The 24,622-nt window shown below is 42.4% G+C and overlaps 1 protein-coding gene across 1 annotated transcript in view; it reads left to right on the top strand.

The window, feature by feature from the left end:
• Nucleotides 1-3,207: 3,207 nt before the first annotated feature.
• Nucleotides 3,208-24,622, top strand: part of MGAT4D (MGAT4 family member D) — a 58,220-nt gene continuing 36,805 nt past the window's right edge. Inside the window, exons 1-2 of the mRNA XM_042983857.1 lie at nucleotides 3,208-3,683; nucleotides 24,334-24,492. Of these exons, the coding sequence (XP_042839791.1) occupies nucleotides 3,590-3,683; nucleotides 24,334-24,492 (253 nt within the window). The 5' untranslated portion in view covers nucleotides 3,208-3,589. The remainder of the gene's footprint in view (nucleotides 3,684-24,333; nucleotides 24,493-24,622) is intronic.

Raw genomic sequence — 24,622 nt, forward strand, 5'->3', positions numbered from 1 at the left:
CAGATTCTGTGTCTCCCTCTCTCTGACCCTCCCCTGTTCATGCTCTTGTCTCTCTCTGTCTCAAAAATAAATAAACATTAAAAAAAATTTAAAAAACAAAATAATAATTTAAAAAAAATAAATGGGTATTTTGGGATGGTTTGAGCAAAGAGAATAAATTAGGCAATCTATACCTTTTTCTAAGTCCAACCTTTGATTCCATGCAGTGTTATTATTATGAAGTGGTTCTCAAAGTGTCATCTCTTGGACCAGAGGCATCAGTATCATCTGGGACTTGTGAGAAATGCAAATTTTGGAGTCCCAACCTTACCCTGCTGAATCAGAAACTGAGCATGGGCCCAGAAATCTGCCTAACAAGGTGTCTAGGTGATTCTTGTTTAAGAACAATGGCTGTCCTAGATGATCCATAAAAGTTCCTTTCAGTACTGTAATTTACCCAAATTGTGCTGAACAGATGGCACTCGCCCTGGGCACAGATGACTTAATTCTAAATCACTTGAAACAGAAAATAGGACCAAGACAACTGGCATTTTATCAAGTTATTATCTTTCAGACTGTTTTCACCTTCAGGATCCTATATTTATACAAGACTAGAAAAATCTGTCTCCACTAATAAGTTTATTCTGCTGTACTAATAACAGTCGCGAGACCACCATTTAGACTAAAGTTAACTCTAGAAGCCCTGAGGGCTATAATGCTGGTAATACCCCCATAGGATACTCTTCTCATCCCTGTTATTATTCCTATAAGTATTTAGCAATTATTTAGCCTGGCAATTCTCCACTTCCCTGTGCTCTGAATGTGCCATTACTTTTACTTATTTATTTTTAAAGTTTTTAAACGTTTTTTATTTATTTTTGAGACACAGACAGAGCATGAGCAGGGGAGGGGCAGAGAGAGAGGGAGACACAGAATTCGAAGCAGGCTCCAGGCTCTGAGCTGTCAGCACAGAGCGCGACGCAGGGCTCGAACCCACGAGAGTGAGATCATGACCTGAGCTGAAGTCGGACGCTTAACCGACTGAGCCATCCAGGCGCCCCTGTGCCAATACTTTTAGAAAACAAATCACAAAAGGGAGGTGTGAAGGTCTTTGAAAACACTACTGCATTCTTTACTGGATTTCCTGGAGTGATACTTATTGTTGGCTTGAATGGTAGCAGGTAGTGACTATAGTGGTTAGTTGTGAACATAGCCCAGTTGTACTATAGGCTTGTGTTTCAATCAACACCTTTCATCTGTAAAACACCCTGGAGCACACAGTGGGGAATATGATATGGAGATATGTAAGGCATCATCTTTTTCTTTCAGGGACTTCTAACATGGTAAAGGGAGTAAAATACGTACGTAACAGATAAGTGATGCAGACTGAGTGTCCTGAGAGAGAACCCAAGGGCTACAGGCTTTCAAAGAGCATAGAAACTTCTTTATACGTGGGTGATCAATGAAGCTTCGTGAAGTGACATTTCAGCTGAGTCTTGAATACTTTTGAAAGGTAGGCGTACGCGTGTGTGTGTGTGGTGTAGTCCGTGTTTGTGCATGAAGAAGGTGGAGCCATGAGCCAGCAATCGACTACTTGTAGCTCCAGTACCTAGTTCAGTGACTGGCACAGTGTAGATGTTCAATAACTATCACGTGTTCTGATTCATAGACAAGCCATTGCCTGATTATCAGGGTTTTGGATTTTCCTTTCTTTGGAAAAAAAGACAAAAAGAAATAACTAAAATATAAAAATCAGAAGACACATGCTGATTTCAAAAGCATTAAGATGTGAGAGCAAAATGCTTTTTTGAATCTTGAGAACATGGTATTTGGTGAGTTTGAGTGCAGCAGAACTTTTGAGTACTAAATTGGAGGCATATCAATAGCTGGGATAGATACAATAGCTGGAAAGGTAGGTGGAACCAGATTGTGTAAGGTCCTGGATTCCAGGACTTTTCATTTTTAACACAGAGTTGCTGAAGGATTTTTGAGCAGGGAGTCTGCCATAGAAAAAATAATAGAATTAGTGAGAAAATGAATATTGCTCTGATGGGCAACAACAGAAAACCAAAATGTATTGAGCATTACATAATGACAAGAAATAATGCTAACTGGCTTTGAATGTTATTTAATTCAGCAACCTTGGACAGGTATTATTCATCCCATCTTTCTGTTGAGGAACACTAGCTCAGAGAGGATTAAAAACTTTCCCTGGATACTGCTAGTGGATTGTGACATCGTTTGCTTTCCAACAAAAAGCTGAAAGGTGTGAAACTGGAGACCAAGTAAGAGGACTATGAGCTATTGAATTTGGAGATATCTTGCGCTGGATAGCTTCTTCCCACATGTCAGTCTACTCTACAGGAGGCAGTTCTTTAGCTCTAATACAATGCACAGAACTTCCTTGCCTTCTGGCTCCCAGTAGAGGTTAGCTAATGGGAGGAACTGGCAAGGGACCAAAGGGATGAAGGAAAATGAAGTTTGAGGTGTCTCTTCCAGCTGCCATTCCTGGGACCTGGCTGAGTCACTGCTCAACTGAAGGTCACAACTCCTGGCCATCATCACATGAGAAAACTCAGCTTACAATGGCATCCTTACGCCGATATGTGTTCAAATGTTTCTTCTTTCAAGGAGCCAGAAACTAGCCCATCCAGTGGTATAGTGCTGGTTCGAAGTAAAACGCTTATAACCAGACACTGACAATAAGAAGATTGCTCAGTGTGGAGAACCCAATAGCAAACCACAGTTCATGGAGCCCAAAGAGTCTCACCCTACTGATTTTCTCCTAGTGTTTCCTAGCCTTGGTTTGTAAAGGGCTGAAAAACTGATATCTTGAACTTGGCAAAGGTTAGCAAACCTCCCTTGCAGTGCTCATTGTATATATAACTTTTTTTTTTTTACAATAGTTGACTCCTTCATCCTTTTTTTTTGGGGGGGGGGGGGTACCAAAATATAAAAGATAAAGGGATAAAGCTGAAAGTCTGGTGTTGGCCATTTCCCACACAAAAATCTAAGCCCCCTAAATTATTTGGGCATTTGATGGCTTTCATTTAAGGCTAAAGATACATATTTTATTTAGGAACTTTTATTTATAAACTTCTTATCTATGTACAAGGTTTGTAGCAGAACTACTTCCAGCTGTGTATCCTGTAGCTCAAATTCACAACGGCTCCTTTCTTTCATGGTAAAAGATACCAATAACATATTAGATACTATTATCTTTATTACCTTAAAAAAATTGGCATGTTTTGAGGATTTACCCAGCTAATACATGCAAACTGCTTAGCCTAGGGTCTGGCGCAAAAGCCACTGCTACAGGAAAATAAATTAACAGTTACTGAGCACCCACCACTGTGCCACGCAGTGCAGAGCTTTCCCATAGTTGATGGCATTTAACTACCCTTAGTCCTAGCAAGGGGTTCGGGATGCTAAGTGCTGAGCCAAAGGACAGGCGTGCTGAGGTCCTCACCGACACAGGCAGGGCAAGGGGGCGCGAGAGCGCGCGTCCAGAGGCGCAGGCGCGGCGGCGCGCGCTCATCCTCCGCTGCGGGGGGGCGCGGCTTGTTGCCTCCACTTGCCGCGCCGCTGTCGCCCGCGTCAGGCCGGCTCCATGAGGACGAAGCACGTGAACGTGCTGATCGCGCTGGCCGCCTTCGTGCTTTTCAGCTTCTCCTGCTTCTGCATCTCCAGGATGACTCAAACTAGTAAGCTGAGGGTGGCTTCTCCGCCCGCTTTGCCGCCCCTCCGACTTCGGGGCTCCGGGATTGCCGGGGCGGCCGGGTGGAAGAGAAGGGCGACGTGAGAGACTGACACTGTAGCCCGCTCTCGTATAAGGTGTTTTACAATTGTAGCCCTACCCCCGCCCCCAGGCTCCTGTCCGACCGGCGGTTAAGCTGTAACGGACGCCCTTAGTTTACCCCGGTGGCCGCGACCCCTGCCAGGCGCGCGCGCTAACCGATTGGCCTGCGGGGACCTCCCGACGCCCTCCTGCCCGCGCACTCGGTTTCCCTCCCAAGGTTCAACGGCCCAGGGTGTTCCCTGCTTCCCTGCCGCCACCAGCGTCTTCCTCTTTCCCATCGTTTCCAGAAACGGGTGAATGTCCGACTTAAGAACCCTTTCCACTTTCGTGTTCCACCGTTAAATTATGGAGCCACCTTTGAAGGCTCCCGAGAGTATTTTTTTGCGAAGCCGAAAAGGGGTGAGATGATGGAGAGAGACAACTTAGAGCACTGGTATAGCAGCCAAACATTCTCAAGTGGGCCATGTGTCTTGCGTTGCAACTTTGAAACACCAAGATTTTAATTCATTTTGTTTATGGGGTTCTCAATTTGAAATTTGCCCAGTGAAATTTGAACTTTAGATAAACAATGAGTAAGTTTTTAGTATGAACATTGCACGGGGGTTGAGGTGGGAGGTCGGACTCCTGGGTGGCGTAGTCAGTCAGTTGAGCATCCATCTGACCCTTGATTTTGGCTCAGGTCGTGATCCCAGGGTTGTGGGATCAAGCCCTCCCACCCCCACCTGCTTGGCACCGAGCTTGGAACCTGCTTATGATTCTCTCTCTCTCTGCCCCTCTCTCCCACTCGCTCGTTCTCTTTTTAAAAATAAGTTTTAAAAAATTGCACGGGATATATTTATACTAAAAGATTTATTGTTCGTCTGAAATTCAAGTTTAACTAGATTTCCTGTGTTTTATCTTTCAGCTCTTCTTGTCCAATGTCTAGTGTAACATTTTAGTGTCCATATAATTGGATTTTGAATTTAAGCTCAAGAATCCTGTAAATATATTAAGCCTTCCAAGATGGCTCTTAGGTTGTTTCAGGTTAAATTTTCATTCATTTTTTTAATGTTTGTTTGTTTGTTTGTTTGTTTGTTTGTTTGTTTAGAGACCATACAAGCAGGAGGAGGGGCAGGGAGAGAGAGAGAGGGAGAGAGAGAATCCCAAGCAGGCTCCATGCTGTCAGCACAGAGCCTGACCTGGGGCTCAAACTTACACACTGTGAGATCATGACCTGAGCCAGAATCAAGAGCGGGAGGCCTACTGGACTGAGCCACCCAGGCACACCGAATTTTCATTCTTACTAAACACACTTATGACTCAGGTTCACACAATGTAACCTTGGTGGTCGTGTCAAGGATCAAGTGTGGAAGTGGCTTTATTCCTCTAATTAATACTTAATTTTGTCATGCACACACAATATCGACATTCTATTCCATTTGTTTCAGAGATTAGACGTGTATTAATCTGATTCATGCTACTAATATTTGATCATTTTGTACACTTTCTCTCTGTTTCATTTTCTATAAGGAACGTTATCCAAATGTGTTTTCATGTATTTTAGGACAATAAACAATTTGCACTTTTTTATAACAAAAATAAATCATAACTCATAATGAGAAAGCAAAACATAAACTCCTTTTTCTAGTAATCTTGGAAGGCAATTCACTTTAGTAACCTCAGAAGGCATTTTAATACAGTTAATATTATTAAAATGAAACTGTGGACTTCAGACAACTGGAGAAGTGGAGGTGCCATGTACTGGAATGGTGAAGGCCAGGACAAGGGCAGATCGGGGTGAAATGAGTATTTCCATGGCGCCTATTAGACATCCCAATGAAAGTATTAATAGGAGATTGACTATGTCATTCTGGGTCAGGACTGGGGACAAAAATTGGAGAGCTGTCAGCATACAGTATTTAAAGCTACGAGATTGGATGAGATCATATAGGGAGTTGACATAGATAAGGAAAGATTCCAAAGAATGAGCCCTGGGGAATACTAACATTTCAAAGTCAAGGAAAAACTAGGAAACTGAGAGAGCCAAGAAAATATTTCAAGGAGGAGAGTTTCACAGTGTCAGAAATGCTGATGAAGTTCTTCAGTACAGGAAGAAACACCCATCCACTCATAATCCTTACAGTCCTCATTCCTATATTATCGGTGAATGCCGCAGCCACTTCCTCTGCAGGCTACAGTCTGAGAAGGCACTTCCCGGTCAAGCACAGAAGACCACTTAGGTAAGTGTTTTGCCAGTGCCTGTCCCAGACTTCCAGTATCACGTCTTCTCTGGCAGGTGGTAGGCTATCCCTGCATTTAAGCCCAAGTAGGGTACATAAGCCCATGTAGGGCAGATAACCAATTCCAGATCCTCTCCTGAGTGTGTTTCTGGGTAATGCAGCATTTAGTGCCACTGCCCATGGAAAAGCTACCTCCCTGGAAAAGCCAGCACTGGCCTGCCACTACCATTGGCAATAGTGGGGCTGCAGTTGGTCTGCTGCTGCCTGAACATCTGACACTCCAGCAGGAGCTAGCAGTTCTGTGGAGGAACCACCAGAAGCAGGAGGACTCCACCTTTTTGTAGCCTCCAGTCTGGCACAACTGCCTCCCCTTGGCAAAATGTGATGAGAGCATGGCTGGTAAGGAAGTCTGGGACAAGTAGCAGACTTCTGGTTTTAATCAAACTGAAGATCTAGAAGGGGCACATGAGGACCGGATGTCAGCACACAGAGTCCAGGAACAAGCCAAACTAAATAGCACATAGTGAAGAGACGTATATAAGTTGATAAAAACTGTACTCTAAAAAGCAAAGGAACAATAAACAGATAACTCAGGAGAGTAGTGACATTAGTGACATGGGATGGGGCAGGGATCCACTCTTGGAAGCAAAGGCACTGGGCGGTGTTCTAGTTAGTAGCTTGGGTGATAGGTTACCTGGGTTCATTTCACATTATGCTACAGAGCTTACCTATGTATTCCACATTTTTCTTTTGTATGTATAAAGTTATTAAAAATCAAAAGAATTTGTACAGTGTAAAATATGAAAGCAAGAACACTGAAATGATAGGAAGCATATGGTACTCAGTTCACTTGAGAATATAGAAACAATCAGAATGCATTTTTAAGACATTTTAAAATAAATGCCAGTACTCTTACAGACATATGTAATTGATTTACTCTAAGTTTATTTATTTTGAGAGAGACAGAGACAGTGTGAGCAGGGAAGGGGCAGAAAGAGAGGGAGGGAGAGAGAATCCCAAGCAGCTCCGTGCTGCCAGCACAGAGCCAGACGCAGAGCTTGAACTCACGAAACTGTGAGACCATGACCTGAGCCGAAACCAAGAGCTGGATGCTCAACCAACTGAGCCATCCAGGCACCCCTGTAATTGACTTTTTAAAAATATTCATTTAATTCGAGAGAGAGAGAAAGAGAGTACAAGCAGGGGAGGGTCATAGAGAGGAGAGAGGATCCCAAGCTAATAGCACAGAGCCCGATGTGGGACTAGATCCCACGAACCATGAGGTCATGACCTGAGCCGAAATCAAGAGTCAGACCCTTAACCAACTGAATCATCCAGGCGCCACCCCATACCCCTTGTAAACTGATGTTTAAAAGCAGTTCAACTTGTGAGGGTTATAAATATGAGTGACTTTTGTTTTTCCAATAAATGCCCATGTGTGTTCCGTCAAACACTATTCTGTTGGCACAGAGATTCATAGTGATATTTAAGACGTATTCTGTATCTCTTTTGTTTATTTTTGGTTATTCAAACTGTCTCATTCCTGTTACTAGAGACCCTATCCCATTCTTTTTAGAACTTTAACCTCATAGTCAATTAAGGGCTTTCTTTTCCTTTTCCTATGGGACAGACCAGTCTTGTGGTTCTAGGAAAACTCCATGGCAAGAGAAGAAAATGATGTGTTCTGAGACACTTGTCCTGGGATTGGTGTAAAACTTCCCCAAATCTTAGTGGCTTAAAAACAATAATTTTCTTTAACTCTTGATTTACAAAGAAATTTTTTTTTTAATTTTTTTTAACGTTTATTTATTTTTGAGACAGAGAGAGACAGAGCATGAAAGGGGGAGGGTCAGAGAGAGGGAGACACAGAATCCGAAACAGACTCCAGGCTCTGAGCTGTCAGCACAGAGCCCGACGCAGGGCTTGAACTCACGGACCGCGAGATCATGACCCGAGCCGAAGTCGGCCGCTTTACCGACTGAGCCACCCAGGCGCCCCAATTGGTTTACAAAGAAATTTAAATCAGAAATTTAGGATGGGCTATGCTGAGCAATTTGTGATCTGCAGTGGTATCCCTGGGGTCCTTGGGGCTGGAGGATCTCCTAAGAGGCTTTCTCACTCTGGCATTTCTCTTGTCTCCCCACATGGTGGCTTATCCTCCACGGCCTCTCCACTTGGCCTGGGCTCCTCATAGCGTTGTGGTCTCAGCAGAGTTTTACTTTTTATAAGGCAACTACCCTTCAAAAGGCAGGAAGTGTTAGTTTCCAAGCCAGTTAGGAAACTGCCCCCCAAATTAGTACTGCCTTACTTCTGCCGTAGTCTGCTGGTCTGTTTAAAACCATCACAGGTTCGCCCAGAATCGAGGGAACAGAGAAACTGAATACCTCTTGACGGGTGACTGCAGAAGAGCATTTGCTGTGGGAGATACTGTTGTAGCCATCTTTGGAAAATATAATCTGCTGCACCCTTCCTCCACCCTTGCTCTGTACCCCTGTGGTATTGGGGTGGGAAGGGGTGCAGGGACAGAGGTTTCCTTGCATGATGGCAGCCTGATGGTTTCAGTCTCTCTGGAGAGTGCTTATGTGTGGCAGAAATCCAGTGCTGACTCTTACACAGTAGTTTGTGACTACTTCTGAGATCTGCTGGGGTCTCCTCACTTCCCTTTCCCTGGTGTGGGGTATCCATCTGCCTGAGGGCCCCCTTCCTTATGCTGCCCTTGCCACAGCCTCTTGTTGCTAGGATTTTCTTGCCTAGCAGGTGGCCCTCTTCAGGACCTGCAGTATGCACTTGAGCCATAGCTGACTCATGCATCTTTGCCATTTCTAGCTGCATGCAGGGTACTTCACAGACGTTTTCTCTTAGCTTAGCAATTTCTCTCCCACTCTCCTGCCCCTTTTCATCTGTCAGCATGAGACATTTTGTTAGTTTGGCAGTTCAGCAATTTTCAGGGTAGAAATGCTCTCCAGCCATTGACTTGGTGGGAAGAAGGCTCATTCTGGAGCACCAGAATGAGTGAATTTCTTGGGGTCTCACTTTATAAATGAATTTCTTTATAAATGAATTTCTTGGGGTCTCACTTTCTACCGTTGGTAGAGGGAAAGCAGCCTCCATCCCATCCAATCGGGATAAGTACATAGTATATACTGTTGTAACTATATGTGTTGTAGTATGTACATAAATACCAAAGTGTATGACCTTGTGAGAATATGCCTACAAAATGCCATGGAGCAGAAGTGGTGAGGAGAGCGGTCCCAGCTGTAGCTCTACATCAGCAGAGTCCAGGATGCAAATGGGGTCCATTCAAGACAATAATTGGAGGGGCGCTTGGGTGGCTTGGTCGGTTAAGCATCCGACTTCAGCTCAGGTCATGATCTCACGGTCCGTGAGTTCAAGCCCCGTGTCGGGCTCTGGGCTGACAGCTCAGAGCCTGAAGCCTGTTTCAGATTCTGTGTTTCCCTCTCTCTCTGCCCCTCCCCTGTTCATGCTCTGTCTCTCTCTGTCTCAAAAATGAATAAACGTTAAAAAAAATTGAAAAAAAAGACAATAATTGGAATGTCTTGTGAAATTTAAAGTATATCTAGAACAACAATGCATGACAACAATCACAAGATAGGAGAGGGGTCAGTGGAGTTAAATGGTACAGACTTGCAGCACTGTTGAAAAGTGAGAATGTAAGAATTTGTATGAGACTGCAATAAGTCAAGGACTCAGGTTGAAATCTAGTCTGACTACTAAACTAATAGCAAAATAATGCATAACAATATCACTCATTATAGTAAATGCTCCAAAGAGGAAATTACAGTATTTTCTGACTGGATATAAAAACAAAACCAAACTTAATGTTGTTTACAAGGGATACATTTGAACTTCAAAGACCTGGAAATGTTGGAAGAGGGATGGAAAAATTTATATCAGCAACCTGAACCAAAAGAAGGTTGGTATAGCTATATTATCAGCAAAGTAGGCTCTAAGGCCAAGTGTAACATAAATGTTGAATAAACATGGAGGACTTCATTAGCAATTAAGGAAATGCAAATTAAAAACACAAGATACCCTTTCATACCTTTCAGATTTTTAAATTTAGGAAATCAGACATTTGGTAAGGATATGGAAGCGCAGGAATTTACACACACTCCCCTTGGGAGTGGGGCGTATACATTCAATCACTTTCATTCTGTGACGTGCATTTCCTCTGTCCTAGCAATTTTTCTGCTAGTCAGGGCTGACACTGGTGCGCAGCTTTACTCAGTGGTTTATGGCCAAGTCCTCTTCTTGGTGATCAGTACCCAGGCCATACACGTTGTTCAGTGTTTAGAATAACGTCCCTACCACCAGATATATCCAAGGGAAATTCTTGAACATACATATGTGGTGTATTCTTGGTTGCATTTTTTGTAACTGTTCAGCAAGGGTAGAAGAGGTAAATATGTTGTTGTATGTTCAAAACAATGGAACACTTAACATAGTAAAAATGAATGAACTAGAGCTTGACTTACCGGTATGGATTGATTTCTTTTTTTTTTTTTTTAATTTTTTTTTTTAATGTTTATTTACTCTTGAGACAGAGAGAGACAGAGCATGAACGGGGGAGGGTCAGAGAGAGAGGGAGACACACAATCTGAAACAGGCTCCAGGCTCTGAGCTGTCAGCACAGAGCCTGACGCGGGGCTCGAACTCACGGACCGTGAGATCATGACCTGAGCCGAAGTCGGACGCCCAACCGACTGAGCCACCCAGGCGCCTCTGGATTGATTTCAAAAACATAAATTAAGCAAAAGGAACAAGTATAGAAGAATACATATAAGTATTATTTTTTGACTAATGTCTAAAAACAAATGTGAATCAGCTTGCAAAAGTGGTAAAACTTAAAAGCAATGGATGATTATTACAAAATTCAAAATTCTGCTGATCTGGGAGTGGGGAGGAAGGGGAACATGATCTTGGAAGGAAACAGATGGAATATTTTTAAGTCTAAGGTAGTGACTTCATGGATGTTCATTCTTGTCTCAGACTGTTTTACATACTCTTTGCAGTGTCTGAAATAGTTCATCATAAAAATCCCATGCACAGAGGGACCACTCAGAGAGAGTTCAAAGCGCATGGTTCGTAGTGTAATTTGATTATTGCAAAGTCTATGTGGGCTGGAATAATCCAAAATGTATTGTACCTTTTTAACTTCATCTCCTACCAGCTGCCTCAGATAGTCTTTCTTTGGAACCATGTTCGGTACAAATAAATGAATAATAAATTTGAAGTGGTCTGCCAATACTTTCACTTCATGCCGTTCGTTCTCCTTTCTTTCTACCCCGAGTGAATTACTTGCTTTCCCCTCAGAACGTCGTGCCATTTCATACTTATGCATTTATGTTGTTATTTTCTTAGTTTGAAATGGCCTTCCCTGCCCTTTGCTGTGTTGCAAAATTCTATACATTCTTCAAATTCTCAAATATTTCCTCTGCTCTGAGACCTTTTTCCCTCCCTCACCCACTCCTCAGTCTTCCTTACTAGTTAAGCATTTCTGCCTCCCTTTGCCTCTGTATTTGAGCATAACTCTGTTTTCACAATTACACTAACTGGTTGTTTAAATATACGCTCCTTCCCCCATGTCTTGTCAGGTAATTTAGAGCAGGGACCTGACTTATCCATGTTTGTTTACCTTTCACATAGCTCAGTGAGTGACACGTGGTAAGTATTACATGGCAGAAAGAATGCAAACCCTGGGATGCTTCTCATTGCTGGAGGTATTTAGTGAATGAAACAGAGTGGGAAAGTCAGGTCATGGCCATATGGATAGGACCTTGTATACTAAGGCAAGCAGTTTGGACTTTATTCAGTAAACATTCAGAGAACCATTTAAAGTCTTTGGGAAGTATTTCCAGAAGATTAAGTGTGGATTGGCGGTGAGAGACTAATTAAGAGGCAGTTATAATAGCGCAGCTAGAAGCAATAATGATCTACACTATGGTAGAGCCAATGATGAGAAAGATAAAACAATTAAAGAGACTGATAACACTGCTTCTCAAATTTGAACGTGCATACCAGTCACCTGTGAATCTTATTAAAGTTCAGATTCTGACTCAGTAAGTCTGGGGTGCAGTTTGAAATACTGCATTTCTCTTTTTTTTTTTTTTTCAAGTTTATTTTTTATTTACTTTGAGAAAGGGAGAGAGAAAGAGAGAACATGAGCAGGGGAGGGGCAGAGAGAGGAGTGAGAGAGAATCCCAAGCAGGCTCTGCACTAACAGCCTGCTTGAACTCACAAAACTGCGAGATCATGACCTGAGTCAAAACCAAGATTCAGATGCTTAACTGACTGAGCCACCCAGGTGCCCCATGAGATACTGCATTTGTAATAACCTCACAGCTGGTGCCATAGACCTGCTGTCCAGTATGGTGACCCTTAACTAGGTGGCTGTTGAGCACTTGAAATATGGTTAGTGCAACTGAGGCACTGAATTTTAAATTTTGTTTAACTACTTTAAATTTTTTTTAATTTTTTTAATGTTTTTATTTATTTTTGAGACAGAGAGAGAGCATGAGCAGGGGAGGGGGAGAGAGAGAGGGAGACACAGAATCCGAAGCAGGCTCCAGGCTCTGAGCTGTCAGCACAGAGCCCGACGCGGGGCTCGAACTCACAGACCGTGAGATCATGACCTGAGCCGAAGTCGGACACTCAATCGACTGAGCCACCCAGGCGCCCCAATTTAAATTTAAATGTAAGGATTGAAACAGTGCAAAATATTTCTCCACTAAGCAAAGTTTTATTGTTTTGGTAAGACTGCATGTCAGTTACCATTAAAATTTAGCATCCAAATGAAGATGTACTACAAGTATAAAATATACACAGGATTTAGTCCACTTAGTACAAAAAGAATGTAAACTATTCCATTAATTATTTTTTATGGTGATTATATGTTTCAGGTATATTGAATTACATTAAATATATTCTTGACAATTACCTTGCTGCTTCTTACTTTTTTAAATGTGGCTACAGAAAATTTAAAATTACAAAAGAGTCTTACGTTTTATTTCTACTGGGGGGCTGTGCCTCAGACTCTTGCAAAAGTCAGTGGTACTTAGGACCTCACCTGGCTCCTTTCTGATGGGTGGAAGTCACATTGGCCCATTGCACACATGGACTGGTGTCTGTTTTTATAATTTCACCACAATTGACTCAAAACATCATATTATTATTAATTTCAAACCTTTGCAACATATTTTTATAACATTTCATCCTCACAAAATACCTGAATGAATACACAAATAATATAAATATTTTTCTTGTTGAATTATCAAGTAAACATATATAAGAAGCAGATGTAAGACTAGGGAATATCTCTTTTACCTTTTTTGCATGGATGTTTCTGCAAATACTGTTTCCTCTAGAGAAAACTCTTTTCATGTTTACCAAATTGATCCCTCAGGGACTGACTTACATTGGGGAAGCTTAGACATGTTGCATCACCCATGATGTATCAATTTCAAACACATGATCCAATTTGCAAAGAGCATATCACTCCAGGAGTCCCAGGACGTGGTGTTATACTGGTTAACCTATGTCTACTTCTAAAGTTTGTAAAAATCTTCAAGCAGTATCTACCTTATGAATATTCAAGATTTATCTGGGATAGCTGCAGTTCTTTTGATTAAAGCGCAATTCAGTTTAAAAATCACTCAAATAAATAAACATTTAAAAAATTAAAAAAGGGGCACCTGGGTGGCTCAGTCAGTTGAGCGTCCGACTTCGGCTCAGGTCATGATCTCTCGTCTGTGAGCTCGAGCCCCGCCTCGGGCTCTGTGCTGACAGCTCAGAGCCTGGAGCCTGTTTCAGATTCTGTGTCTCCCTTTCTCTCTCTCCCCCTCCTCCACTCATGCTGGCTCTCTCTCTCTCTCTCTCTCTCTCTCTGTCAAAAATAAATAAACATTAAAAAAATTTTTTTTAAATCACTCAGTTACTATGTTGGCAAGTCCATGCATTAATTTGTTCATTCATTTCAGCATATATTTGTGAGGGGCTATATGCCTATTACTGTTTCGGACATTGGGAATTTAGTACCAAAACCCCCCAAATTCTTGCTATTCTCAAGCTTGCATTCTGGAGAGCTCTGGAGAGAGACATAAAAAACAGTAAATACAAAAAACAAAACAAACAAACAAACAAAAAACCCCAACAGCATATACATGATAGAAAGTCTGGTAGTGATGAGAAATTTGGGGATGGGGAAGGGTAAGAGGAGTGAGAAAGGGGTACTGTTTCACATAGGGTGGCAGGGTAGGCTTCTCAGAGGAGGTAACATTTTAACAGAAAACTGAATGAAATTGGAAAACTCTAGCCATATCAGTATTTGGGGGACAAACATTGCCTGCTCAGAAAATTGCAAAAGTCAAAGCCCCAAGGTAGGAGGGTGATTCCTGTGAGGAACAGCCACCAGTGTGGCTGGAGCTGAGCTCCCTCTGAGTGGGGCAGAACAGGTAGGAGATGAAGCCAGGGAGAGTCAGAGGACTGATCCTGTCATGGTGAAGGCTTTGCTGATTTTACTAAGTGTGAGGAGAAATCTCTGGAGGATTTTGAGCAGGGGAGTGGCATTATCAAGTTTTGACACTGGCTGGACAGTGTGTGCCCTTGGTTCATACGAGGCAGATGAATGAAAAAAGTATTACGTGTTTCAACCCAAAAATACCACCGTTACTTTTACAGTTTCATATTTTACCCTAATTAAAAAAAACCCATCTGAAATTTATTTTCCAAACTGTGAATTTACCTTTTTTCTATCCAAACTGTTAGCCATTTCCTATGCTTTTCCTAATTGAAATACAATATCCTATATTCTTGTCTCTAATAGTTTTTTCTTTATGTATTTTGGTATTTGACTACTTAAAAAATAACTATGTTGTTTTCATCATAGATTATACCTTTTTCAGCATAAAGGGAATCACTTTAACTTAATGCCTTTTCCCCTGCATTATTCTATCTGATTTTTATATGACAGAAAAAAAAAGTAGGTTAAAGTTTACAACCATGTAAAACAAAACATTAGAAGTGATTATCGTGTGTGTGTGTGTGTGTGTGTGTGTTTCAACCTATGAATTGCTTATCTAATTAAATGTTTAAATATTTTAACAAAGCAGCCAAGATTGGAAGCTGCTTTGGTCCCTTCTTTTCTTCTTGTCTTTTTCCAAAAGTTTTATTTATTTAAGTAATCTCTACTCTCCACATGAAGCAGGAACTCATGACCCCAAGATGGTACTCTTCTGACTGAGCCAGTTGGGGCCCCTGTTCCCTTATTTTCTCTGGGCCATATTCTAGTTGCTTTGTATCTATTAGAATGCAAGTTCCAATGTGTTAACAGGTATCCAAAACAGCAGTGGTTTAACATTTAAATAATAGGCTGGTGGGGAGACTCTTCTCCCTAACTTCATTCAAGGCTTTGGGTTCCTTCCAACTCCTTGCTCTTCATTATTCATTAGGCAGAATTGGCTCCTGAGTCCTGTGTTACTGTAGCAACTTCATGGAGAAGGAATGAAGGAAAGTGAGAGAAGGAGGGAAGAGGAGATGAGACAGACAGGCAGACACACACACACACACACACACACACACACACACACGCCCATTATAGGCTCCCGACTTCTTTGGGCTATCTCTTATCTCCCTGACTATGGCAAACACCACGGATTGCTCATCCATGTGCAACCTCAGCCTCTTTTTCACTTACAGAGCTGTGATATTGTTTGGGCCAGCAATGCATCACCTAAAATTACTTGATTTCCAAGACTGCAGCTAATTCAGTAGGGAGCTGCATGTGCTCAGAGTTAAGACCTCTCCTCCCAGTCTCAATGCCTCTGTCATCAGGGACAAAAGAGAGTCCCAGAGACCCTAATGGTCAGAGTAAGACACCCACCCCTCGCCCTCACACCTCCATCAATAAAGCTCAAGAAAGAACGGCGGTGTTCCTGGAGCCCCTGACAAGATAGATACACATCCGTCTGTCTTCCCAACGCTCATAACGTCCCCACATTCTACGTTGAGACCATCGAGGTTGATCTCATTAAGCCCTTTATCCCAGCCCCTGACTCCCATGTTAATCCTCTTCTGGACTCTAACCCACACATGGTTCTACACATTGTGCCCCCGGCCTTTCCAGTTCTACTCCCCAGCCTTCCCAGTGCCCAAAAGCCTTGACTGCTCACTAGAGCTCACGGCTATTATGAGCATTGTGTATGTCTTCATCCCTTTAAGTTTCTTTTGCCCTCTTTCTTTCACTGAAATTAGCTCTTGCCTGAGGACACTGCTTCTGAGACACTGAGGACACTTGCCTGAGGACACTGTTCTCAAATAGTGGTGTTTTCTCTCCCACACCATTAGTACTCAAGGTAGGGTAGATGCCCGCCTTCCCTCTCATTGTTGCTTCCAAATCTTTGTCTCACCTTTCTTCCCAAGATACCTCATTATTTACCCTGACGATATCAAGTGATACCCCACTTTCTCTCCTTCTGCAATCATCTTTAAACTCTCGGGTCACTCTCCCTCATTAGCAATAATTGCCATGTTTCCGTAATCTCCATTTCATGCAACCAAATCTCTGACCACCACCTCCCAAATTTCCAGGCCATTGTCTTTAGTACCCCAACTACTGTAATCTTTTGACACACCAAGACCTACAATCTGTTGATTCATCTACCTTTTCACATGCCTCCCCCTCACTGTGTTCTTCCTCATCAGGTTTCGATTCCGTGGACAATCATTATAACAGCTCCCTAGTGTACACCCTCAAGTCCCTTGGTTCTTTGTCAGTTATATCCACTTGGCTAAATCACACCCTGGTGAAATCCTGTCCTCCTTTTACTCTGCATCTGCCTCCTGATGACTGAATGTGGCTGGAGTGAAATAAACAGCCACAGTGACAGTCTCACTTCGAATTCATGACCCCCTGAACTCCGGCAGGCCCCGGAGGCTGCATCAGAACCATGCTACATTTCCCTGTCCTGTCTGCCCTCCTGCTCTCCCAGAAAACTATTCCATACTTCTTTCTCATCAGGCCCCAGTACCTTCTCCTCCCCTCACTCTCAGCTGATGACTGTACTTCCTATTTCACTGACAACTAGAAGCAATGGGAAGAGAGCTTCCAGAAGTTCCATAGTCAATGGAAATCCCACCATCGTTGGAGTAGCTAAGGGCCAGGCATCCTGAGTTCTGTCCCATTATGGCTGTGCATAACCATCTGTGCTTCTGGCTGAAGCCCACCTTCCCCTCGCATACCGGATGCCATTCCCTCTTGTCTACTTTCACATGTATCTCCAGTTTTCTCCCTTTTCCCGGATCACATCCATCTGTATACAAACATTGTGTTTCTTTCCCATCCTATGAAGGAAAATGAAGAACTCTCTCTCTCTCTCTCTCGCTTCCACTCCCACCCTAGTTACTGCCCATCATCCTACCCCCTCTCATGGCAAAACTCCTCGAAAGAGTTGTCTAGATGCCCTGTCTCTAAGACCTCTCTTCCTGCTTTCTCCTGAACCCATCCAGCTATAGGCTTTCACTTTACCGCTGCACAGCCACTGGCGACTGCACACTGCTGAGTCACCGTCCACCCCGTCCTCATCCCCCTCGTCCTGTTCAGCAGCAGTTGACAGTTGATGCCTTTCGTCTCCTTGAAACACTTTCCTCACTTGGTTTCCAGGATTTCACACACACACGAGTTTCCTCTTGCCTCACCAGCTAATCCATCTTAGCTTTGTTACTGTCTTCTCTCATTTATTCACCCTGTAACTTGGGGTGCCCCAGGATTTAGCCCTGGGACCTCATCTCTTCTCTACTCATCCTCATTCCCCTAGTGATCTCCTGAATCTAAACAGGGCTCTCTAAATGTATATGTTCAGGTCAGGCCAGTCCTGCCAGGCTCCCATGTGGAGCTACCTACTGAGATGTGTGAGAAGCACCTCAAATCTCATGCATCTCCAACCAGACTCCTAGAATTCGCACCAAAGCTTGCTCCCTTCACCTTCTCCGTCATAGTAAATGGCTATTCCCTTCTTCTAGTTGCTCAGAATATCACTGTCTCTTTTTTCATGTCCTACATTCAATGTCAGCAAATTCTATTTTCTTTCCCTTCAAAATATATCCAGAATTAAACCATTCCTCGCCACTTACCTTAACAATATTTTCTAAGCCACAGACATCTCTCCCCTGATCTCCCTTCTTCAGTCTCAGTTTCTCTAATTCTGTTTTTCACACAGCAGATAGAAGGAACCTGTCCTGATGTAAATCAGATTATTTGAGTCTGTGCTTATGGACTTCTGTTGGGTCTCCACTTTGCTTCAAGTAAAAGCTAAAGTCCTTACAACGGTGGCTTTGTGATTTTATCACCTGCTACTCTTCCTGTAATTCATTTTGCTTCAACCACACTGGGCTGGAAATAATGGGTGCATTCCTGCCTCGGGGCTTTTGCACGTGCTCTTCTCGCTGCACCAGAGTTACTCGCAGCATTCCTTCCTTTACTTTGTTCCTGTCTGTGCTCACATGTTACCTCCTTAGAAAAGCCTTCTCTGATCACCTGTTGACAGTTAAAACCTCCCCAACCCGGCCGTCATCAACACTCTGTATCCTTTTTCCCTGCTTTATATTTTTCTTGTACTTACCATCTTTCTAATAAAATGTATAATTCACTTATTCTTTTTTTTCCTTCCAGTAGGATGTAAGTTCCAAGGGGACCAGGAGTTCTGTCTGTTCTGTGCATTGTCATACCCACAGGACATGTAACATTATTTAGTTTAATAAATATTTGTTGAACAAGTGAATGAATTGAGTGGCCAGGCGACTGTTCTGGCTAGTGAGCTGTAGAGGCCCCTGACAAGAGCAGTCCTGCCCAAAGAAAAACTCAGGCTTTCCTTGGAATCGTAAATGAATTCTGAACACTTCGTCACCGTGTTTCAGGAAGAAACAGCAAGTTGCCTCTATTCTTCACACCCCACTGTCTACTGAAACCAAATGGTTTGTGATCTCTCAGCTATAGCCCCGTCTTTCCATCTGTAGAGAATATGCAAAATTCCTAGTATTGCAGTGTGAGGGCAGTGACAACCCACACAAATTGCCAACCAGTAAACTGACCGGTCCCAGACATCTGCCTATTCACTGGGTCAGCTGGATCGATTCGGGGGCCCAAATTAGGAGGCCTTCACAAGGCTGCTAAGAAAAAATTAGTTCAGAGCACCAAATCCTCCATCTAATCGTGACTGAGTGATTGATATGTGCAGATGAAATTGTGGCTTGGATCGAACAGTGCCTTTTCACCCTTGTCATTTGTCTTTCACTCTTGTCTGGCCTTCCCTTGGAGGTGGATGGAGGGAAGACACCATATATCTTGTGCCACCAGCCAGTCACTAGTGAAGACTGCAGGTGTAGAGCCTTGAGTTCTGCTGGTTGTATCATAAAAGGCCAGGGACTTGTGCATGGGTGGGGTACAACACATTGCCGAGGACTGCCAGAACTCCTCATAATTACACAATTCTCTGCGATGATTAGCCAGTCAGTTGGGTCTTTCCCTAAACCTCCACAGCCCTGTTTCAGCCAGCCCAACCATCCATAAAACCCAAATCAACTTGTTTGTTTGTGTTATTCTATTGATGGGTGTCCCTGTTGGCAGGATAATCCATATAACATGAAACTGTTGCATTTGAGAGATTCAGTGACAGGTAACTGGAGACGGAGAGGTGTTGTGACAGACCCTAGAGATGGAGCTGGCTGCCAGTTGAGCACAGGAGCGATGGGGCTCCCTCCAACCCAAAGGGGAGAAACAAAACATCCTATTAGAGAGCAGCGAAGCAGCAGGTTCACTTTCCTCTGTTGTATCTTGGAGTGGATGGTCCATTGAGCCTTCGCAGGGAAGTATTAGAATATTACAGTTTACTAGTTGCTTCCTATCTTCAGTTAGGTAGAATTCAGGCAAGACACAAGTTTTGTTCCAAGCTGTCATATCTGAAAGGTAAATGGAACCAGCAAGATGGATATACTACAGTGCTGTCAAGAGGGGCCACTTTTGCCCATGGCCGGGGATCCAAGACTTCTGGGAACCAGACACTTAGGCACCCTGCTGGATTTCAAAGACTGAACCCTCTGCCCTAGGCTAAGGCTGATGTGCACCAAGGCAGGGATGAAGGAAACATGCAGGAGATAAGACTGGGACAGTATTTTTATCACTACATTTTCTTACTCCATTTTGTAAGTGAATCTTACTTTTGCTCTCACTATAATGCCAGCCCTAATCTCTCCCTTGAGCTTCAAAGCCTAATCTCTCCCTTGAACTTCAAATGTTTGCCACATATTTGGAAACCTCATAAGCATCACAATTGCTCTTTTCCTGTTTCCCCAATTCCGACTGAAGAAATCTAGGGGTCATGTCTGAAGCCTAGCAGGGATTCTAGTCTCCCTCTTTCAGTCAGTGCAAAGTCTTTCCAATGAAAGCTCTCAGATATTTCTCATGTTAACCCCTACTTCCTAGTCCTTTCTGCTATGGCCTATTCTTTGGTCATCTCTCACATGAAACTGCTATCACTATAGTTTCCTAAATGGCGGTTTCTCTGGCCTCAGTTTTGCCTTCCTGAAACAATATATGGCTACGAGAATGATCTTTCTGAAAAAAAAATTTTTAATGTTTTTTATTTACTTTTGAGAAAGAGCAAGACAGAGCACAAGCAGGGGAGGGGCAGAGAGAGAGGGAGACACAGAATCCAAAGCAGGCTCCAGGCTCCGAGCCATCAGTACAGAGCCTGACGCAGGGCTTGAACCCATGAACTGTGAGATCACGATCTGAGCGGGTCAGACACTTAACCAGCTGAGCCACCCAGGCGCCCCAGAATGATCTTTCTAAAACACACATTGCACATGATAGTCTTCAGCCGTGTTTCTCAACTGAAGTGGTAGCCTGTAGTGATGTTCCAAGGTATGTAAAGTCATCGGAAAAAAAGGTTGGGAGAAGGGCAGAACATGACTCCATCCATTATCTTTATATTAAAACAAATACATTTTAACTAGATTTATTGTGGTGACCATTTCACAATATAGGCAAATATTAAATCATTTTTAAAAATTTTTGTATAAAGTTTCTTTATTTTGAGAGAGAGAGCATGCATGCGTGAGAGCAGGGGAGGGGCAAAGAGAGAGAATCCCAATCAGGCTCCATACTGTCATTGCAGAACTGGACAAGGAGGTTTGAACGCACGAACTGCGAGATCATGACCTGGGCCGGAATTGAGAATCTGACGTGTAACTGATTGAGCTACCCAGGCACCCCTAAAAATTACTTAACCGAAAAACAAAACAAAACAAATATATACCGTAGAATGGGCTGCAAAACTGCACACATTTTAAAAGAATTTCACAGACGTTTCATGACTGTGGTGGGCTATTTCAGGTTATGCCTCCACCCACATCCCTTTTATTCAAATTTACTGCCATTAGAGGGTTTTTAGAAGAAATGTTTGAGAAACACTGGTGTATAGGGAAAACTTCAAGGTCTTTATCATGGCTTATCAAAACGATCAGCAGAACCAGATTCCTCTTTTCACCTCTGAATTTTCCCACTATTATCCTTGAGATACTGAATAGCTTCTAGGAGTATAGAGACCATGTTTTGAATGCCTCCTTGCGTTTTGCACACAGTGTTCCAAATAGAACACTTTCCCTTGCTTCCCTTGACTACCTAACTCACACTCCTTCCAGAGTCCCCTCAGGCAGCACATCCTCCAGAATGCTTCTCTGTATTCTCCCCCTGCCCCCTGCCACCCCCCACCCCCCCCACCCCACCCCCCGCCAGCTGTCTGGGCTCTGTCCTCTATGCATACCATTATCACTACAAGTTAGGGGCTGAAACCTTATTCTGCTGTGCTCATATTTTCCTTCATGGGGACATCTTTCATTTCGTTCTAGAAAGGCCATTTTAAAGTGAGCACTTGGGCCTTCTCTCAGAAGCTCATTACCTTTCTCAGAAGACAGAGAGATTCATCTGAACGGGGAAATTGGTCAGACTCGACTTCTATAGACCACACTGACAGGGGGGCAGAATGGCTTCCTTAAAAAGGCAACTCGGGCCATCTCTGGGCTCTTTCTCTTATAACATCTCTTATGTACTCTATGAAAGAAGGGCCAGTTCTCCCTACTTTTTCCCCCGAAGTAGTGAGCACATGTGACAAGTCACCCCCTTTGTGGGTGTGGCCCCCCTGTTGTCCAGCGGCTCTTTTGATAATGGGGTGGGGGTAAGTTAACTTGGATAGGGAAATAGGACATCCCAGCACACACTGCAATGTACCCATTGTCAGGCAGCCCCAAATAAAGCTGATAGCCAGTGTTTGGGGCTGGTGTTATCTATGTGTACCCAATAAGTTAAAACCCTAATAAGGAGAAGGAAATTTGTAACATCCGAAATCTCACAATGATTTAAATTATCAATTAATTTAGTTGTACCAATTAGTCTATAAACTTCCTGAAGGCAAGAACTACCATATCTTTTTTTATTGCTGTATGTCCCTTGACACACAGTAGGTGGCACATAAAAGGTGTTTAATTATTTTATTTGTTAACTTTTTTTCTGATTATAGAAGCAATGCAGCATGATAGAACAAAAGAATTTTATAAAAATAGGAAACAAAAAGTGATTCAACAAACTAAAGATTATATATTAACAGCATGTAAACTTGTATACTTTTTCTTTTTTACTATCTGTACATTTTTTTTGAAAAAAGGAAATGATTTTATGTACAGTTTTGTTTTTAAAAAACAGTTGTTTTGGGGCACCTGGGTGGTTCCGTCGGTTAAGCATCTGACTCTTGATTTCAGCTCAGGTCATGATCTCACGGTTCGTGAATTCAAGTCCCACATCAGGCTCTGCACTGACAGCAAGGAGCCTGCTTGGGATTCTCTGTCTCCCTCTCTCTGCCCTCTGTTCATGCTCTCTCACTCTTTCAAAATAAATAAACATTAAAGAAAATAAAATAACAAAAATCAGTTGTTTGTGCAACATTAAATATAATGTTCTTATATAAGATGATTTTCATAGCTGCATAGTATTGCATTGATAAATGAATAAAAAGTAGCCCATTGATAAGTAATATTTCTCACACATTTATCAAAGCATTTTTTTCATGTGCTTTCCCACATGGTTTACATGCGTTATTGCATTTCTTCTTCCCAACTCTGGGGCAAGAATTTTTTTTTTAAGTTTATTTATTTATTTTTAGAGAGAATGTATGTGTGAATGGGGAGGAGGAGAGAGACAGAGGGAGAGAGAGAGAGAATCCCAAGCAGGCCCTGCACTGTCAGCACAGAGCCCAACTCAGGGCTCGATCCCATAAACTGTGAGATCATGACCTGTGCCGAAATCAAGAAATTGGATGCTTAACCAACTTTGCTACCCAGGTGTGGGGCAGGGATTTTTATCCATTTGCATATGAAGGAACATAGGCTAACAAGCATCAAATAGCTTGTCCAAGATCACTTGGGTATTAAGTGGCAAAACTAGGATTCAGTTATATATGATTTAATACCAGAGCCAATATAACTTTTAAAAGGATATTCTGGGGGCGCCGGGGTGGCTCAGTAGGTTAAGTATTGAACTCTTGATTTTGGCTCGGGTCATGATCTCATGATTTGTGACATTAAGCCCATGTCAAGCTCTGCACCAACAGTGTGGAACCTGCTTGGGATTCATTCTCTCTCCCACTCTCTCTCTGCCCCTCCCTCACTCGTTCTCTCTCTCTCTCTCTCTGTCTCATTCTCTGTCTCTCTTTCTCAAAATAAATAAACTTAAAAAAAAAGGATATTCTGTAATTTATTTAACATATTTCCATTGTTGGGCATTAAGGTTGTCTCTTATTTTCTTACAATAATAAGTAATGCTGCCTATATTAAACATCCTTTGAGCCAAATCTGTGTATATATTTCTGGTCGTTTTCTTCAGATAAATTCTTAAAAGCCAGTATTTTGGCTCAATTGGTTTTTTCCTTTAATTACAAATCTAATACATGCACAAAATGAAAAATTTGGAAAATATTAAATAGCACAGAGTTATAAAGCAGAAACTATTTATAATAATTCCACCTTCCAGATAGTACTATTTTAACGTCTTACTCTTTCTCCAACCTTTTATGTGTATCATATGTACATATTTATATATAAACTATATACATGCACATATGTGCATGCACACACACACACACACAGGCACACAGAGAGTGTTATATATAGCTACATCAAAGCATATATTTTACTTTTTTATTATGTATTACAGAAAATTGTATGATAGTATTGATACATATATGAGCATGTACACATATGCTTTCTTTGCAGGTAATCAATTAATTAATTGTAGAAACCATATTTTGGAATTTAAGGAGAAAATTCTACGTTTAAAAAATAAAACTGAAAGAAATCGCCAAGAGCTGATCAATGCCTTGAGTAAAATGAAGTATGAAATGACACAGAGAGAAAATACGTCCACGGACTTAGGTTTGTGTTACTTTTGTTTTTGTGTGTCGTGGTTTGTTTGTTGGTTTTGTGTTTTGTGTTTGGAAATTTAGATTTTCTGCTTTCTGATTTTAGGACATTTCTCCCCAACCACTAGAACTAAATTAGTACT

The sequence above is a fragment of the Panthera tigris genome, chromosome B1 (genome assembly GCF_018350195.1).
Source record: "Panthera tigris isolate Pti1 chromosome B1, P.tigris_Pti1_mat1.1, whole genome shotgun sequence".
Lineage (NCBI taxonomy): Eukaryota > Metazoa > Chordata > Mammalia > Carnivora > Felidae > Panthera > Panthera tigris.